The 20,607-nt window shown below is 37.4% G+C and overlaps 1 protein-coding gene across 6 annotated transcripts in view; it reads left to right on the forward strand.

Moving 5' to 3' along the window:
* L3MBTL4 (L3MBTL histone methyl-lysine binding protein 4) overlaps nucleotides 1-20,607 on the forward strand; it is a 476,247-nt gene that overhangs the window by 117,199 nt on the left and 338,441 nt on the right. For all 6 annotated transcript variants that reach the window (XR_004667534.3, XM_055102573.2, XM_034943563.3 and 3 more), the window contains one exon: nucleotides 7,957-8,011. Coding sequence is in view for 4 of the 6 variants with exons in the window: in XM_055102573.2 (XP_054958548.1) it covers nucleotides 7,957-8,011 (55 nt within the window). In the remaining 2 variants the exon portion in view is untranslated. The remainder of the gene's footprint in view (nucleotides 1-7,956; nucleotides 8,012-20,607) is intronic.

Consider the following 20,607-nt stretch of genomic DNA (forward strand, 5'->3'; position numbering starts at 1 on the left):
CCTGCTAAGCATGTTACAGTTAATCAATATTTTTCTTAAATTTTTTTGTTTAACATTTGAGACCACCTTCCCCCATCCACACGTATTTTATATTAATTGTCAGTATCATTTCTCTTTAAGCTGCTGAGATTGTTACCCCCCTATCTTAGTACTCGGTTATCTTACTCTACAATCTGAGTATTTAACCGTTTGCCTCTTCTGCATTAGCACAAATCCCAATTTCCTCTTAAAGACCAACTCAGTTTCTAACTTAATCCTGATGTGTTTACCATTATTTCTACCCCACATTGGGACTTTCCCTTTATTGGACTCCAGAAGTGCTTAACACTTAGATATGCTTTTAGTGCAGGGCTTGCATAGCTAGATTTTCAAAAATATCTGTTAAATGATGTTCCTGGTGCTTAATGACATCTCCATGCAAATGAATTTTTTCAATCATTAGTAACAAAATAATATTTTAAAGGGCCATATTCTTAGTTTACCTTTTGAGATGTTTGGGACATATTATTTTAAAGCATGTTCACACATAATTGAAAAGATGCACATTTAGTCCACGTTGCACTGTCAGTTTGGGGCTCATTGCCAGTAACAATGTTCATTTTCATTAGTCAGATTTAACAGTTTAATACAGTAGGCTGTATTCACACCTGGGGCTGCATTCACTGTGGAAAGAAGGGTTGAGTCATGCTTGAATTTTGCTAGACTCCTTGAAATATTGGTAACATCCTTTATTTTGTGTATTACCCTTCTGGTTTACAAGCGACGTTTCTAGTCAACTAAATAACATCCCGTTGGCAGATCATGCACATAAAACATCAAGCAAATGCACAGTTGGGTGTTTTGGAACATTTTCTTCTGAGAGAGTAATTTCATACCTTGGATATCTAATAATTTTAGATGATAATATTAATATCTGTCAGTGAATGTCTTTCTAGACTAATATTTTCTATGTATTTCTAGATAGAATGTAAAAAATATTTTCTTATGCTTTTCAGAACATAGGCATATGGTTAAAAAATAAAACAGTACAGACAGGCAGTAAAGTAAGAATTAAATTATCCGCCGTATCCCCTCACACATACACTAAACCCCTAAATATTTTCCTAACCATGTGACCACTGTGTACAGTTTCTCGTATGTCTACATAGGAAAAAAAAAGACAGCTAAAAATTCCAAACCTTTTATGCACATATACACATACATACACACATCCCAAATGGGCGCACATTCTGCTCGTTGTTCTGCTTCTTGCTTTTTTTGCACTTAATTATGAATGTCTTGGAGATACAGGTCTTATTCTTTTCAGTGTTGCATAGTATTTCATTTTATGAATGTACCATAATTTATTTTAACAGTGCCCTACTGTGAACATTTACATTATTTTAATTTTTGTGGTTATACACAATGTTATATCCAATGTTCTTATTCATATATCCTTTTTATATGTGAATGGTTTTGCAGTTCATTCATAGGTACTATCACTGCAGTGAAATTATTGTACAAAAGGGTATGCTCGTAAATTTTGATAAACCACTAGGTATCATCCTCCAAAGAGATCACCCTAGTTTATCCTCTCCCTAACAGCATCTGAGAGAGTGCCTCTTTTCCTTGGGATTTGTTATATGTTTTACATCTTTGCTTCTACCGTATGGGTAAACCTCTGTTTATGATCTGGTCCCTGTAGTGCTGCTGCAGACTTGAAGAGGGTTTTTCTCTGTCCCTTTAGACTCCTTGACGTATTTTGTCTTTTCACAACTTCCAACACAAAGATAAGTGTCATTTTTGGTGCCCTTTGCTAGATTTTTCTGCTCACCAGCTTGCTTTAGAACTGACTAGCAAAGTAGGCACATGGTGATTGGGGAAATGAAGTCTGTTTTTTTTCAGGGTGATTTCATTTATGTCTAGTGTGTATGTGAGCGTTCTGGGCACAAAACCCCAAAATAATATACAGGCTGTGAAATTTCAAATTTCCTACATAAAAATGCAAGTTTCACAAAAGAAAAAGGAAATTTTGTTTGAATATACAAAATGAATATACAAAAATGAAATATATGATCTCCGTGTATATAAAATATTTGATACTGAAAAAATGTTAATTCCCATTCTCCCTCTCCCTGTGAACCTCTTAACATCAATGGATCTTTATCTAAATAGTGAGTTATGAACTTTGAGAGATAGAAATATGAGACATTTTTCATTCTCAAAAGGATCTTAGACTATTGCTGAATAAAGGAAAACTAACTTATGTAGAGTGATGGAAAACAACTAAGTACATATGTAGCCCATTTGTGCTCTAAGGTATGGTCACCCTTCAGAGAAAGGTAGAGTCATCGGGAGCTTGAGTCTGACCTTGAAGGATGAAGAATATCTAAGATATTTACCTTGAATGCATTGTTATTCTGTTGTAACAAACAGCTTATAAATCCAACCTGGTAAATCTAATTGGAGAGAATATAACTTTTTTTTTTTTTTTTGAGACGGAGTCTTGCTCTGTCACCAGGCTGGAGTGCAGTGGTGCAATCTCGGCTCACTGCAATTTCCGTCTCCCAGGTTCAAGCGATTCTCTTGCTTCAGCCTCCCGAGTAGCTGGGACTACAGGTGCGCACCACTATGTTCAGCTCATTTTTTTTTTGTATTTTTAATAGAAATGGGGTTTCACCATGTTGGCCAGCATGGTCTCAGTCTCTTGACCTTGTGATCAGCCTGCCTCGGCCTCCCAAAGTGCTGGGAATGCAGGCGTGAGCCACCGTGTCTGGCCATATAACTTTTTAATATATTAACATCTAGATGCTCTCTAACCTTGAGAGGTAAGAAAGTTGAGGGGTAAGAGTGGGAATTATCTGGGCCCCTTAAGGAGGCAGCATGAGCAAAGGTATGGGGTTGGAAGAGAAGGTGACGTGTGTGATATATGGCTGGACCTTAATGACTTATCTGATTCGAGCAGATGTTGCTATTGGCAGTATAGTAGGTGAGCATTGGATGGGGTTGGGGCATGGGTCAGGAGATTCAGGTTTTATTCTTTAACTGTGCTGCTTATTAGCTGTGTGGCAAAAGACAAGTCACTTCACTGGGCTGGGCTCAGCTTCTTTGTCTGTAGAACAACAGTCTTAGATTGCAAGAACTTTATAGGTCTTTCCATTTCAGTAAGTATAAGGTTTGCTGTGCAATTAGATTGCAGGGTGACTGGGGTAGGTCTGGCTGGTCACACTTGGTGAGGCTTGATGGCCAAGCAGAGAAAGTTGTACTTGAGATGGTGGCCACTGGCCTTTAAAGAATGACATCAAAGGCCATGGTTGAACTCAACTTTTGCAGAGGGTAATGCAATCTTTCTGTAATATCCTTAAATAGATACTGAGAAAATGTTTGGGGTGAGTTTATTTTGGTTTCTATTTTTAAGTAATAGTTAATTCTTTACATTTTGTTGCCTCATAGAAGACTGATGCCAGTTTACAACAGTCAGTAAAATTCATGTATTTATAAGGCTTTGTTATATTTTTTGCTTTTTGTTTTTTGTATGTGTCTTAGCAAACACTTTAGAGAGATTTCATTTGGAGACTGTAGCTATATTATCAAGTATTTGAACAAAATGGAAGTATTTCATTCTCCCTGAGTGTGTCTGAATTCCAGTAGAGTGATGGAGAAAAGTCCCACAAATTTCTTTACTTTTATCCAATAGGCAAATTCTATTTATCTTCAGTTTATATCCCACATTGGATCAGAGCAAAAAAGAAGTTGAAAAGTGGACTTGAACTAGCAGGTGAAATTCAAATAGCAGTTTGTCACTGGGGTTATTAAATAGGATTTCACTGTTTTCTACAGTCCATGAAACCAATGTGTATCACCCTCTGGGGCACAGATAGCAGGTTCTTATGGAACAAGAACAGCAGGGTTCTCAAAAATCCTTGAGTGTTCAGGAGTCTTTGGTCTGACAGCAAAGGAGAGCAAAGGGGTATTATCTGGCAGTTCCAAGGTGATGAATCAAAATTGCCAACCACAAATCAGTAGCTGAAAATCCTTTGTTTTGTTCCCTTGATTGGAATTCATAGACAGAGAAACGTAGACACTAATTAATTAGAAAACGTCACTGTGCCTTGTAGTAAAAGCATGTGATGCGTCCAGTGCCAGCAGGAGGGAACAGAACATTAAGCCTTTTTGGTTATTTTCCCACTTCATAATCCTGTCTTCCAAAATGATGGATTTTAACCTGGTGAGTGGAAATGTACCATAGCAAAGACTTATTTTATGTTCCTTAAACCATTATCTCCCTGTTTTTCAGAACACTATTTTTTTCTGGAACTTTATTTTCAGTTTTCAGAATTAAAGTTTGAAACCTGAGAAATCGCAGTAATGGTTTTATTTTTCGCAATTTGTATTGATTTCCTTTAGTGGTCTGTCTGCAAGGATAAGATAAAGCGCTAATTTTTTCTTTTGTTTTTTAAAATTCACTCTCTGTTCATTAATAGCAGTGTAGATTTATTACCTTTATGAAATAATTAATTAGCTAGACAGAAGAAAGAATGTTAAAGCTAGCAGGAACTTTGGAGAACATTTAGTCCAATTTCTTTATTTTAACAGATGAGAAAAATCAGGTCTAGAGAATGTAGGTCATTTGTTCAAAGTTAAATAGCTTTTAGTGGTGGGTTGAGATTTGACCTTAGGTCACCTAGCCCTAAATTCAGCATTTTCCCTGCTCTACCATATGATACTAAATACTTTTCCATTTGCAAAATTGTTTAAACATAGGTCAGTATGTTATAGATATATATGTTTATTCTGATATACACAATATAATCTTTCATGTGTATATGTGTATGTTTACCTGTCTATAACCTTGATCCACCTAAAGAACATACAGATGTTGGAAGCTTAGGCAATTTAAATCCAGAGTGAGAGGTAATGTTGTTTTTGTGTGGAATATTTTTTCTTTCTAGGCAGAATTTCAGTAGCAAATACAGAAGTGTGAACCAAACACTCACTGAGCGACAGATAGCATATTATATATTTCTTTTTATTTTTGAATGACACAGTGATTATAAAAATGCTTCAGTAGCTGTAGTGTGAACATAATCAACTCTCGAATGCTGTTTCTTTTTACTGTTTTAGGTTTTGCAGTAGAAGGGAGTCTCTTTGTTTTGAATTACATATGTAAATTTCCTGTGTATTGAGTGAATGAACAGGGGTGGAACTGGGGTAAAGTGCTACCATGGAAAATTAGACCCAAGGCAGGAGTTCATCATCTCACTTGCAGTAGAACAGGGTAGATATGATTGCATGACTGTTTCCACTCCCACTGCATGCCCTGCTAAAAGGTGGTGGCTTTGCCACTCACAGTGAGGGCCGTATACTTTTGGCAGTAGCATCTGCTGGGAGCTTGTTGGAATTTGTAATCTAAGGCTCTACCCTAGAGCCACTGAATCAAGGTCTGCATTTTAGTAAGATTCCCAGATGATTCAAATGCATGTTAAGAAGCATTGGCTTATAGTACATTTTAGCAGAATGCTACTTTGTTAATTGCACGAAGATATCCATGATAACTTTGGATGTGAAATCTGCCAGGCAGAAAAGCACTCTTCTTGAACCTTTCATTCTTGCCTTCATGCATCAAATATTTGTCGACCTAGACTAGGTACCAGACTATGTTTTGGGGATGAAAGACAATTAAGACACTGATACATTTTGTTACTATACAAATTATCTTTTATACCTTAAAACCATAGAATTGAAAAAGGAACTAAAAAAGGTAGGAAAATGAAATTAATAGTATTTATTTCATCAGTTAAAAACTAGTTTGCTTTCATTAAAATATTAGTATACATGATTCATTTTTGAAAACCTGGTTTAGAGCTTTGTGATACCACTATGTGCAGTCTTTTTTTTTTGTTTTTTTTTTTTTTGAGATGGAGTTTAGCTCTTGTTGCCCACGCTGGAGTGCAATGGCGTGATCTCAGCTCGCTGCAACCTCCGCCTTCTGGGTTCAAGAGATTCTCCTGTCTCAGCCTCCTGAGTAGCTGGGATTACAGGTGCCCGCCACTATGCCCGGCTAATTTTTGGTATTTATAGTAGAGACAGGGTTTCAGTATGTTGGCCAGGCTGGTCTCGAACTCCTGACCTCAGGTGATCCTCCCGCCTCAGCCTTCCAAATGTGCAGTCTATTTTTTAGATTTGGTTTTTATGGTTGTCAAAGCTAGGGTGACCAAGCCTCCTCATTTGCCTAGGACTCAGGAGTTTCCCCAGATGTGGGGCTTTTCAAAGTGCTATGAACAGGTCTGCCCCATGCAGACTGGGACTGACAGCCACACTAGCTATAACTTAAAAAGATCTATCCCAAAACTATATAAGAATAAATTGAAGAAATATTTTTTGATCAAACTTACTAATTCATAACACTCATTTTTTTGAATTTATACAAAAGTTTTTGTATAAATCAGCTGCTAAATTTTCACATTCTCTGATGATAATTAGTTGTTCTTGGAAATAATGAAAACTATTACATATTGGCCAGGCGCAGTGGTGCATGCCTGTAATCCCAGCACTTTGGGAGGCCGAGGTGGGCAGATCACTTGAGGTCAGGAGTTTGAGACCAGCCTGGCCAATATAGTGAAACCCCATCACTACTAAAAATACAAAAATTAGCCGAGTGTGGTGGTGCGCACCTGTAATCCTAGCTGGAGGCTGAGGCAGGAGAATCACTTGAACCTGGGAGGTGGTGGTTGCAGTGAGCCGAGATTGTGCCACTGAACTACAGCCTGGGTGACAGAGCAAGACTTCATCTCAAAAACAAACAAAAAACCCCCAAAAACTATTGTATATTTATGTTTCCAAAAATAAGTTCAAAGCCTGCTTGAAACCCTTCATTTAAAAGATTTTAAAATTGGGAAATTCCATTCCCAATTTTTAAGTACATAATTATTACAATTTTTTTTTTTTGAGACAGAATCTCACTCTGCCACCCAGCCAGGAGTGCAGAGGCACAATCTTGGCTCACTGCAACCTCCGCCTCCCAGATTCAAGCAGTTCTTCAGCCTCCCGAATAGCTGGGGTTTCAGGCACATGCCACCACGTCCAGCTTATTTTTTCTTTTTTGTATTTTTAGTAGAGACGGATTTTCACCATGTTGGCCAGGTTGATTTCGAACTCCTTTCCTCGTGATCCACCTACCTTGGCCTCCCAAAGTGCTGGGATTACAGGTGTGAGCCACTGTGGGTGGCCACGAATTTTTAATAGGTGGAATACATTTTGATGGCCACAAAATGACGTAAATAAGACACATATCTGGATACCCACTTTCAAAATGCTCTTTGTTATTGTGTCTTTCAAAAGAGAAAGCCACTTTCCTAGTCTTTGTTGAATGGTAAATGTTCCTTCAAGAGTTGCAGGAAGAGCATGCCTTGCTTGCGCCATGGGGTGGGGCTGCACCATCTTGCTTGCTGCGTGTGCTTGTATTGTTCATCATACACAATTTATGGTTTCTTTTCAGGAATTTTTGAAGTCGCTTGTCCGTTCTATGAAGGTCAGTTTGGTTAAAATTAAAGCATTTTAACTGAGTACTTACAAACTGTAGTAGACCCAGATAGGCTTTGAAAGCAAAAGTAGGATGGAGGGCTTGGCTTCGGTGAGGACCAAGCCTCTTCTGTCAGCTACTCCTGTGTGACTGTCAGGCCCAGGGATCCACTCAGGGAAGGTACCTGTGTCAACCTCAATATTAACTGTTATCAAAGCTTCCTGTCTCTTTTATTTTAGCCAGAAGCAATACTTTTAATGGATTCCTTCCACGTCCAAATGGATCATGTGTACCCCTCCTGGGCACCCACTGGAAGACTCTGGGTATTGTGTGCGTTGTCCCCCTCAGTGACAAGGATCTTCATAACTTTCCTTCCTGCAAAAAGGAACATTAGTTTTCAGTGTTTCCAACAATTATCCAGAAATACCATCTAAACACCATTTTCTGTATTCTAGGAGCAAGCTGAAGAGGAAAAGAAGCCCAAGGATAGCACAACCCCTTTGAGTCACGGTAATTATCACCAATATTTACAGTGGTAGTTCACAGTGAACAAATTTTAAGTGAATTTTTATTAGATTGCTTAGTTGTTTTAGGTTTATTAATTAAAATATGTGATAATAATATCTACCATTTATGCAGGGTATTGCATACTCTTCTGCAGACTTTACCAGTGTCATCTAAGGTTTTCAAATATATGCTTCAAAAACATCTGAAGCTCTTGTTATCTCATTTATTTGCCTTTTAAAAAGGCTTTAAATAAAACAACTTATTTGTAAATTTTCTCTGTGAACAAGAAAATAAAGAGATGCTATTTAGTTTTTTAATAATCCTTTGTGTGAGCTTTTCCCAGACTGATTTGATCTTCTAATGATTGCATTGTATTAAAGTCATGTTGTAGAGGAGATTGTGCATTTTCTCTAAAATGAATACTCCTCATTATGGTTATTAATACATCAATAGGTTTTAGATAATAGCCTTTTCATATTCAACTAATTCTCTGATGCTTTAAATTTAAACCAACAGATGAAGATGCGATTTTCTGGAAATATACATTCCACATATTTTATGATTATTGCTATACAAGCAGACAGCTGTTACTAAATTTTCTATCAAATGTAGTAGAATGTCCAACAACATTTGTGTTATTATCTATGGAAAGGAAGCATATAAATATGATAATGGTCCTCTAATTAACTTTTAAAGTACCTTAACATTTTGTTGAGTAAGCTTTTGTGTTTATTTTTAAATAATGGAAACACCTAAAAATACCTTGAAAAAAATGACAAATAAGAATTGAGATTTTTAAAGTCCATTTTCTATGGCTTAGTCTTGGGATGAAATATTGAGAATTTGTGATTTTTCTCCCTAAATGATTTTAAAAATAAAAGCTATGTTTTTTTATTTTAAACAAATGGGTGGTGCTTTAAATTTCTTTTCTTCTCTTGCCGCCTCCCCAGGCCTGTCATGTTCTTTGCTGAAAAATCAAAACAGAATGCAGTAGTTTGATAATTATATAACTTGATGTTCAGCTCTATCAAAATATACTTCAGTTATGTAACACTGGGATTTTAGAAATGAATTGGACTGTACCTGGCCCTAACAGCAGGGGTTTTTTAAAACAATTTTTTTCTTCTCAGAGAGAGGTTGTGATTTATGATGTTGTTGTATCTCCCCTGCAGCTATATTTTCACACTAATGTAAATTGTTTTAGGTTCTCTTATTCTGTGGTCGAAACATTTACTCTAGAAAAAGAAAAGCAGACTGAGGCCAACAATGTAAAAATATTCAGTCCTTCAAACTAACATTTTTTACTGATTTAGTATTTACGGTTTCATTACATCCAGGTATATATTTATCTCAAATAGCTTTTTGGTTTTATTTATTTGTTCTTGTTTTTAACAAGTCTGGGAGGGTCCAGTTGGAAGCTTTTCAGTTTTAACAGAAAGTAACTTTTTGCTGTGTTTTTTCATTGTTGGACTTGTTTTATAGTTAATGGTCCATTGTCAAAAGTTCGCACCGTGGCTGACTCTTCTTTAAATCTGATAATATATTGTTCCTGTTTTCCCCAGCTGTAGAACATAACAAATGTTTAGGAAAAGGTTGAGATTTGGTTTGTGTATGTAGATACTATGAACTGCTAGTTGTCGTGCAAATTGGATTATTTGAGGGCTTTTTGAGGTAATTTATATTTTTACCATTTTTAGTAGGACAAAGGAACTAATTTCCAAATTGCTTACTGTGCTAGCATTATAAAGGGGATTTTTCTCTATGAAAATAGTTTAGTTTTTTATTGAGGATGCTTATAAAACAAAATAGATTTAGTCTCTTACCTCATGTCTTAGAAATAGTAACAAAAGAAAATACTAAACAAAAACCCCACACAGAACTGTGTATGTACACATAGCATATTTATATGTGAACAGAAAATTGTATTGAAAAATAGGTCAGGCGTGGTGGCTCATGCCCGTAATCCTAGCACTTTGGGAGACCAAGGCGGGTGGATCTCTTGAGCTTGGGAGTTCAAGACCAGCCCTGGCAACATGGTGAAACCCCATCTCTACCACAAATACAAAAAAAATAGCTGGGTCTGGTGGTGTGCACCTGTAGTCCCAGCTACTTGTGGGGCTGAGGCAAGAGGATAGCTTGAACTCAGAAGGTCGAGGCTGTAGTGAGCCAAGATCTTGTCACTGCACTCCAGCCTGGGGGACAAAGTGAGACCCTGTATATAAAAAAAAATATCTATATTGCAAAATAAACCTTAATTCTTAGTAGTGATTTTATAACAAGCATGTGTTTCTTTGGAAATCATTGTTAAAACATTTTATTGAGTGCCCAGTCTGTGCGACTGATACTGAAGCCCGTGTTACAGCTGATGAAGCTTTAAGAGGCCATTTGACTTATTTGAGGTAAACTGAACTGGTTAGTGGTGGATCCAGAATTTGAACCCACATCTAGCAAGTTCTAAAGCCTGTGCTCATTTCACTTTACCTTTATGTTCTTTCTACATTAACATTCTTCTTTCTTTGTAGCTATTAACACAAAGGCAGAGAAAACTAGAATCTTGATGAGAAATGGGATGGGAAAAAATAACTGCTAATAATTAAAGTATTAATGGTGTCTACTACACCCCTCTGTGTTCTTGGAGACTGGCTGAACTAGATTTTCCCTGACATAGTCATGCTGAGATTGAGTTTTTGATTCTTTTGGAAACTCTCTGAGATAAACTCTTCATAGTAATTCTAAAAACTTAACTAAGATAGCTCTAAGAGAAGGCTTGTTTCAGTAAGTATTACTTCTTAATGACTGTGTGTGATTAAATTTTAGAATTAGTATTGCCAATCACCGTGTAATCCCAGACCTATATGCCTTTACATTTGAATATCTAAAATAAAAACAACTGATTTATTCAGTTGAACAAGTGAACTGGCTTCTCTCCTTCTAAATGTGTAAGTGCTCTTTTTAACTAACACAGTATTAGTATTTGTTTGGTTGAGTGTTGGGGCATTGAGGGTTTGTTTTGTTTTGTTTTTTTTTTGGACAGAATTTCCCTCTTGTTGCTGAGTCTGGAGTGCAATGGCGCAATCTTGGCTCACTGCAACCTCCACCTCCCGGGTTCAAGTGATTCTCCTGCCTCAGCCTCCCGAGTAACTGGGATTACAGGTGCCTGCCACCACGCCTGGCTAATTTTTTGTATTTGTAGTAGAGATGGGGTTTCACCATATCGGCCAGGCTGGTCTCAAACTCCTGACCTCAGGTGATCCACCCGCCTTGGCCTCCCAAAGTGCTGGGATTACAGGCATGAGCCACTGCACCTGGCCCTGGCAGTGAGGATTTTATAAACATAAAAGGAGTATAAGAAATTGTAAAAGAAAATTAGGTGTATGCATATCTAAATTAAACTCTCTACATTAAAGTACATCATAATAAACAAGATTAAAAGGGAAACAACAAACTAGCAAAGATTATCCGCAACTATAGCTAATGAAAGGTCAATAATAGATAAAGGAATTAGAAAAAAATAATGAGATACACAAGATCTCAGTCCAAAAACAGGCAAAGGGCATAAACAGGTAATTCAGATAAGAAGAAATCAAAGTGGCTAAAAATGAATATAATAAAAATATTTAGTCTCATTAAAATGCAAATAAATATAAATTTATAAGTAGTGATGATATTTTTTAACTTACCAAATTAACGACAATTTAAAAAAACTGCTCATACTCCTTGCTGGTGGGATGGGGGAGACTGAGTCTTGGCATACTGCTACTAGGAGTAGAATTAGGTTCTGTTGTTTGGAGGACATACCGACAGTATTTATCAAAAGTGCTGAGTAAACATTTCCTTCAAGTCCACTTTTTGACATTTCTCCTAATGATATCAGCATGTGCATTCCATTTATGCATATGATAGTCATTGTGGTACTATTTGTAAATAATGAACAGTTGGAAATATTAATAATCCAAATGTCCAACAACTTAGGAAATAGGTACAACATTGTGTGTAGACAAGTATGTAGTCACTTAAATGCTTTGAAGAAATTTAAATTACACAAGAGGAAAAGCTTATGATAAAATATTAAGGGGAAGAGACCCCCAGGGGACTGGTCTGAATGATGGCTAAAATGAATTCACTTATCTGTAGAGTAAGAAAAGATGTTAACAATTATCATCTCTAAGTTGTTAGATAAAAAGTATATTGTCTATATTTTCCAATTATTATATTGCAAATAGTATTTAATCATGTTGTAATCAGACAAACATTATCTAAAAATAAATTCAGAAACTCCTGAACTAAAAACTTTAATTTGTAAAATAGGGAGTGTTGTTGGAATATCTGTTCTTAGATATTTCTGAGTAAACTTTTATTTTTGGAAAAATTTTAGGATTACAGAAAAGTTGCAAATATAGTGTAGAAATAGTCCTGCATACCCTTCATGCAGTTTCTCCTAACATTAATATCTTAGGTGACCATGGAACATTTGTCAGAACTAAGTAACATTGACATCACTATTCACTAAACTATAGACTTCATTCAGATATCACCAGTTTTTCTACTAGTGTTCTTTTTCTGTCCCAAGACAGCCCAGAATATCACTTGGTATTTAGCATTGCATGTAGGTTTCTTCTACCGTTTATTCTTGTTTTGTTCTCTCATGTCCAGAAGTCGCCAGTAGCATCTAAGTTTCTTAAGAGCAACAGTATTTCCTCATCTGCCATCAACTCACCATGTCCCCACCATCTGTGTCTATAATCATCATTGCACTGAAACTATTCTTGTGTAGCTCACCAGCGCCTCATGGATAATCACTAATATTGTGTTAATTGATGGAACCAAGGACCTCCCAAATCAATGGAAGCTTTCATGCTCTTATTTTTCTTCCACTTGAAGATTAACTTAGACATTAAAACCGAACTCACTTTTGTTCCCCAGTGTTCAGTCTGCTTCTCTTATAATCCCTCATCCTGTAGCACCATCATCAACCTGCAGTCAAACTAGAGTCCTGGAGACATGCTTACTCCTCCCTCCCATTTACCTGTGACTCCAACCCAGTGCCTTTTCTCAACTCATCCTTCTTGACATCTCTCACATAATGTCTCCCCACCTTTGATTAGTTCCTGGTCACTCTTCAGTCTTTCTATACCCTCTTTTCCCCAACTAAGATTTATCTGAAATTCTGTTACTGGAGTGCCTCATAACCCCCCTTCCCTAGAATGTTACTGGAGACCCCTCACCACCTGGCACTTGTTTGTCACCTGCCACGAGGACCCCTGTCTGCTTTGCTGCAGCTGTATAGAACATGCAGTCTGGAACTTACTGTCTGAAGAAGTGCTTTCTCTGCCTGTAGGGGCTTTCTTCTGGCTGACTCCTTCAAAACCTCATTATCTTCTTAACTTTTCTTATTTTGTATTTTTCTCTCTATTTTATTTTTTCTCAGCATATCCTAGGGCAATTTGGTTTTTTAAAAAATATTCAGTTACGTAATATGCCAAATCTCCTACCTAAGTTAGATGTCTTTTAAAAAGGCATAGAATCAGTCCAATCAGACCAATAAAATCTATCCTTTACTATACTGAAGTCATAATTTACTAAAGCTCTAGAGTATTAATTAGCTAAAAGGCCTGAAGAAGCACAGATTCTAAAAGTGGTTAACTTATTATCAGGGAGTAGTTTTGGTGCCGGGGGATATGGCTTATTAAATGATTCTAGAAGCTTCAAAGGTGACTCCTTGAATATTATCCTGGAGTCTTTTGTTGGGGGAGCTAGTTTACTTCCTGGGTGTAATGACAGAAGCACTTTCTTGCAAAGTAATTATATGTCAGTGGATCTAATGTTGGTATTTTCTAAACTTTGTGAGGGACCTGTTCATTCCCACTGAGGTAATTCCTTACCTGAGAATGGGTATTAACAATAAAAAGGGGAAAAGCAAATCAGTTTTACTTTATTCAATTCCTATTAATACAGATGCCATTTACTATCATTAAGTAAACAGTTAAATATTTAGGCTGAACCGTTCATGAGAACTCTGCCCCCATGATCTCGTCACCTCCCACCAGGCCCCACCTCCAGCACTGGAGATTACAGTTCTACATGAGATTTAGTGGGGACACAGATTCAAACCATATCAGCTACTTTGAACCTAAAGAATTATATTTCCACTGAGCCATGACACTCAGTGGAGGATTAACAGGGGACTTCTTTCTAAGTAAAGAACTTTTTGCAGGGGCACTTCAATAATTGAAGCCTCCACATGCATTTTAATGAAAACACTATTTTCTAACAAGTAGTTTTCAGTATGTTCAAATAATTTCTTTGCTCTTGATACTGGTTTATAAGAGCTAAGCTTTCAACTTTTCTGATTCAAGGGCCCCCCTCCGTAGGATTCTGTCCCTTTTGGATGAATTCGTGCTGGGAATAAAGATGCTTATAAAGGGAAGGAACATGTTTGTTTTCTTCCTGGAGTCAATCAGTAATAGCATCAATGAATTAAATTGTATAAAGCACAAAGATAGGCCAAGTGCTTGTATTCATAAAGGCTGTATATATATATATATAGAGAGAGAGAGAGAGAGTTGTTGTTGTTGTTGTTGCTGTTGTTTTGTTTTTGAGACAGAGTTTCACTCTTGTTGCCCAGGCTGGAGTGCAGTGGCACTATCCCGGCTCATTGCAACTTCTGCCTCCCAGGTTCAAACGATTCTCCTGCCCTAGCCTCCCAAGTAGCTAGGATTACAGGTGCCCGCCACCATGCCCAGATAATTTTTGTATTTTTAGTAGAAATGGGGTTTCACTGTGTTTTCCAGCCTGGTCTCAAACTCTTGACCTTGTGAACTGTCCACAATGGCTTCCCAAAATGCTGGGATTACAAGCGTGAACCACCGTGCCTGGCCTCTTAAAGGCTGTTTTATGAAAACAGTTTTTATGTGCCGGAGGAATTCATTAATATATGAAAGCAAACACTGTATTAAAATCTTTGCCTTATTAAAGAACTTCCTGTGACACCTTCAGATTATTAACGCCTTCATGCCATCCTACAGAGGAACCCCCTCTGAAGACAATACTAAGTCTCTCCTACATCTGTGATTAGAGGTCCCTGGTGGATAGTAAGAGTGCTGAACTCTGGAAAAGGGACTGAGTACCCTGTTTTTTTTTTGTTGTTTTTTTTTTTGCTTGATTGAGCAAAAGACAATGTCACAGAGCAGCACTTAGTTCTAGTGGAGACATTTGGGAAGCCTTCAAGCCCTGCAGGCAGTGCACTTATGTAGGGAGGGCCTGGTGGTGGCCAGACACTGTCTTCTGCTGAGTAAACATCCCCATCTTCCTTCCTGTGGGTTTTGCTCATTCTCTTCCTAAAGCCAGAGGTTTCTGTTTCATTTTGAGTTTGAATAAAGGATTCTTTTCATTAACATGCTTGATTTTTTAAAGCATATTTGATTTTTGCTCAGCATAATTACCTTCTGCTGCTGAAATTGAAGCTGCCACTTTGGTGCATTTTAATGCTCGCTCAGACCTAAACTTTTCGTGTGAATATTTGGACCATGAGCTTATTTGCTGACATGCCTATTTTAAATGACTGCATCATCTCCCTGTGTGCTCTCTCTTAGCGCCACAGAGTGATCTTCTTCTCCTTTTTTAATTGATATTTTGTAAAGATTGGAAACTTTTTATATCAAACTTATAAAAAAGGCTGCAAATACAGGACAAAGATTTTTTTTTCTCCTGAATTAGAGAGTAAGTTGTCAATCTGATACCTCATCACCCCCGATACATTATTATGTATTTCCTACATATAAGAACATGCCCTGCCCAACCACAGTACGACCAACCCTTCCAAGCAGGAAATTAGCATTGATACATTACTCCCATCCAAGCTTCAAGCCTCATTTCAAGTTTCACCAGTTACTCCAGTAACATCCTTTATAGGAAACGGATTAGCTCAGAATCATATGTCACATTAAGTTGTTGTGTATCTCCCGTCCCCTCAATCTGGAACAGTTCCTCAGCCTTTCCTGAACTTTTATGACCTGGACACTCTTGAAGAATACAGGCCAATTATTTTGTAAAATGTCTCTCAGTTTGGATTTGTCTGATACTGCCTCATGATTAAATTCAGGTTATGTATCTTGGGGGAAATATCATAGGAGTGATGCTTCCGTCGCCACTGCATCACAGTAGATGACACATGATTTTGGGATGTCCCATTTATGAGGATAAATTTGATTTCTTGATTAAGGTAGTGTCTTCCAGGTTTTTCCACTATAAAGTCACAATTTTTCCTTTGGAATTAGTAAGTGTTTTATAGGGTGGTAATTCAAAACTAAAAATATCATTTTTTTTTACAAATTTCTTTTTATTTATTTCTTTATGGACTTATGGCTTCTTATTTTATTCAGTGGATTTTAATCCTTTTTTTTTCATTATTTTGGTGCTAAAGTTGTCCCTAGTTTGGCCAGTGAGTCCCCTTCAAGCTGGTTTTGGTGTCCTTTTGATTGTTTCTATTATTCTTCGAGCACTTCGACGTTTTCTGACACAAGATGTTTTAGGCTTATCTTGAACTCTCCTTGCCCCAGACGTTGAATCAGTCATTTATCTAAAGAGCTGTGGCTCTTTTTATGTGGCCGGGGCTAGGTGTGTTCATTGCTATTAGGATGTCATTGCTCCCAGGCCCTCTCAGTGGACAGAGCTAAGGAAAGTCTGTTTGTATATTTATGAACACAGATGTCTATATGTTGAAGTTGAGTAAACTACAGAGACGAATTTCTATATTTAAAATGTTTTACTTGGGAAGAAAGAATTATAGTTGGGGTATACACTATAGTTGGGGTATGCACACAGACTGGGTGGTCTTTGTTATGTGTGAAGAACAAAGAGAAGGTTGGAGGTTTCATAAGAAGGAGGAAAGTTAGGTATTGCTTTAAAAGAAAGTTTTTTGGCACTAGTAAAGTTTTGGGGAACTGGCAAGCCCTGATTGGTGAGTGATGGCAGAGGGTAGAACTAGTCTTAGAGTTGGAGGAGGTGGTTTCAGTAGCCATTAAATAAAACTGGCTGCAGGTTAAGGCAGGTGGCTTAAGCAGCCAGGCTTCCAGAGATTACTATGCTTGGAGCAATGTTGTGTTCCCTGAGTACTTTGTCCTCCTGGCTTCTTGACTCTGTCTTAGTTGGTTATGACAAGAATGACCCAGTTTATGTGATTAACTTTCACATTTCCCCCTTTTGATCAAAATCTTTTTCTGAAAGTATTGGTGACAAACTATTTTGAAGTTAGGTTAATTGTCCCTTGATAGTAGGACCTGTCCTAGTTGTCTCTGTCCTACAATAGGGGGAAGGTATGGGGGTCTATATCAGGGTTCTGGGCCATATCTGAGTAACAAAGAGGTCAGAAGGAAAAATTTTCTCAGATTTGTTTGGAATCCAGCATCAAATTCCTGCTTGTCAGTTTCATAGGCATCGGCAGTCATCTCCAGGTGTTGAGCCAACATTATTCTATTAGGAGAGTCGACTTTACAAATATTAGACAGGAAATGAAAACAATGTGTAGAAATCATAATGCAAAAAATAATTAGCAACAGTGTAATAAATCTAGTTTGAATAATAATTCAAAACCTCAAACCTAATTTTGAAGGTAATCAACTAAGGAAACCTGAAGGCCATGGGAGAAACTTGGTGAAACCTGTCGTAGCCATTGAGTAGCATTTTATGACTGTGTTGAATTTATTTTTTATTTTTAATTGATGCATACTACATGTACATAGTTTGTAGTACATGTGATAATTTAATAGATTGATATAATTTGTAAAGATCAAAATTAGTCTACTGGAGATATCCATCACTTTAAATATGTCTTCATGCTTAGAAATATTTGAATTATTCTCTTCTAGCTATGTTAGTGGTGTTGGTGTTGAAATGCTTGAGCTCCTTACATATTTGTCAGATGGATAGTTTGAAAATGTTTTCCCCCATTCTGTGGGTTGTCTCTTCACTTTGTTGATGGTTCCTTTTGCTGTACAGAAAGTTTTTAGCTTGGTATAATCCCATTTGTCTATTTTTGATTTGGTTGTCTGTGCTTTTGAGGTCTTACAAAGAAAATATTTGCCCAGACTAATGTTCTGGAGCATTTCTTCAATGTTTTCTTCTAGTAGCTTCATAGTTTCAGGTCTTAGATTTTTGTCTTTAATCCATTTTGATTTGATTTCTGTGTATGGTGAGAGATAGGGGTCCAGTTTCATTCCTCTGCATATGGATATACAGTTTCCCCAGCACCATTTATTGAAGTGAATGTCCTTTCCCCATTGTATGTTCTTGGTGCATTTTGTTGAAGATAAGTTGGCTATAAGTGCATGGATTTATATCTGGGTTCTCTGTTGTGTTCCGTCAGTCTGTGTGTCTGTTTCTATGCCAGTACCATGCTGATTTGGTTACTATAGTTTTATAGTAAATTTTGAAGTCAGGTAGTGTGATGCCTCCAGCTTTGCTCTTTTTGCTCAGGATTGCTTTGGCTGTTTGGGGTCTTTTGTGGTTGACTGGGTTGAATTAAAGCAAACAATGACAACTCTATTAAAGGGATCAGCAGTACAATTTGAATACACAGTCATGTCAGGGATATTGTCAAGGTTGCCAACTAGATGAACTGAAAGGATTTCTTAGGCTGGAGTTTGTCAAGTTACCTATAACATTTACTAATTGGGAAATTTTAATTGCAGCATTATTTTGTCAAGTCAGAAAGGTAGAAAAGGGGCGAGATTCCATGTGGTAGGGAGCCTTGTTCCCATATCTTGAGAAAAGCTGTCTACAGCGTGAAAAATGTCAGTTTCTCATCCTGGTTTGCAATTTGAATGTCTCTAGTTACAGCTTTGGGCAGTTTGGTGAACTTTCTGTGTGGCCTCTACATCAGGCACAAGACTTGTTCCTTAAAATTTATTTAGTTTAAGTTTATATAGGGCTTCAGAATACAGCAGTACCTGTTTTAGTAATTTTATATTGGAAAGTTGGATGGGATGAACCTAGAACTTAGGATCTAGTCTAGACCATAGGTAGATAATAAGAACTTGCAGCTCGCTGGGCATGGTGGCTCACTCCTGTAATCCTAGTAGTTTGGGAGGCCGAGGCGGGTGGATCACCTGAGGTCAGGAGTTCGAGACAAGCCTGGCCAACATGATGAAACCCTGTCTCTACTAAAAATACAAAAATTAGCTGGGCATGGTGGTGTATGCCTGTAGTCCCAGCTAATTGGGAGGCTGAGGCAGGAGAATTGGTTGAACCTGGGAGGTTGAGGTTGCAATGAGCTGAGATGGCACCACTGCTCTCCAACCTGGGTGATAGAGCGACACTCTGTCTCAAAAAATTAAAAAAAAAATAAAATAAAAGAATTCAAGTCAGTTCACTTGTAAAATTAAAGTCATTCATGTAGCCATAGTGATAATCAAAAGGCTGTAAAAAGCAATACAGAGAATTAAATGGAAAACATCCTTAATTCTTTTAAAGCTTAGTTTTTGTTTTGTTTTGTTTTTAAGTAATCAAAAACCTAATAAAGGCAACACAGGAAATTATATTGATAAACTATAAACTCTGTTTCTTAGGCAAGCTACCAAAAAGGTAAAAAAAAAAAAAAAAACCCTTCTGCAGTCTGATTGTTCCTTTTTATAGGAAGCTCATTTAGGTAACCTGGAAGTAGGCTGGGCACGGCACCTCATGCCTGTAACCCAGGCACTTTGGGAGATCCAGGTGGTAGGATCGTTTGAGCCCAGGAGATCAGCCTGGGCAACCTAGTGAGACCTTGTCTCTACGAGAAATAAACAAAATTAGCCGGGTGTGGTGACACGTGTCTGTGGTCCCAGCCACTCAGGAGGCTGAGGCCAGAGGATTCCTTGAGCTCAAGAGGTTGAAGCTGTGAGTTACGATCACACCATTGCACTCAAGCCTAGGCAACAGAGCAACTCCTTGTCTCAAACAAAAACAAAAAACAAAGAAACAAAAAGATAACCTGGAAGTGAAATCTGATGAAAGGTTACTTGATCAGACACAGGAAAAATGTGTCCAAGGTTATGGATGTAGCAACTCATGAGGACAGAATCAAGTTATACTGCATGAAAACATTGCTTTTCCAAGCCTTCAAGATAAACATTTCACTGTCAGGCCATAACAGCTGAGTTAGAATTGTACTGACAAGTTACAGGATCTGAAAAAAAAAAGTTGAAGTAGAGAGTTATCATCCCAGTCCTTCTCAAGGGGAGAACAAGCTGAAGGCAGTGATGTCTGACCTATAAATCACATGCAGGGAGATACAGCAAAGATTAACCTCTGAGACAGGAATCTGAGAAATTTTAAAAGGAAAACTTTACCTAAAGAAATCAAATTACCATTTTAAATGAAGAGGACAACATTTTAAACTTGAAACTAGGGAAACTAAATGGATCTCATGAAGAAAAGTGTTAGGAATAGGAACTGTGCAGTTTAGAAGATGGCTGTTAAACAGATTTTATAAATAAAAATCAAAACCTCTTGTAATTTTTTAAAGAGCAGATCAATATTTCAAAAAAACCTTGTTGTTTTAAATATAGAGGACTAGACTCTGGTCCTGTATCAGTGCACCCCTCACACTAACATTTAATTTT

This window comes from Pan paniscus, chromosome 17 (genome assembly GCF_029289425.2).
Source record: "Pan paniscus chromosome 17, NHGRI_mPanPan1-v2.0_pri, whole genome shotgun sequence".
Classification (NCBI taxonomy): domain Eukaryota; kingdom Metazoa; phylum Chordata; class Mammalia; order Primates; family Hominidae; genus Pan; species Pan paniscus.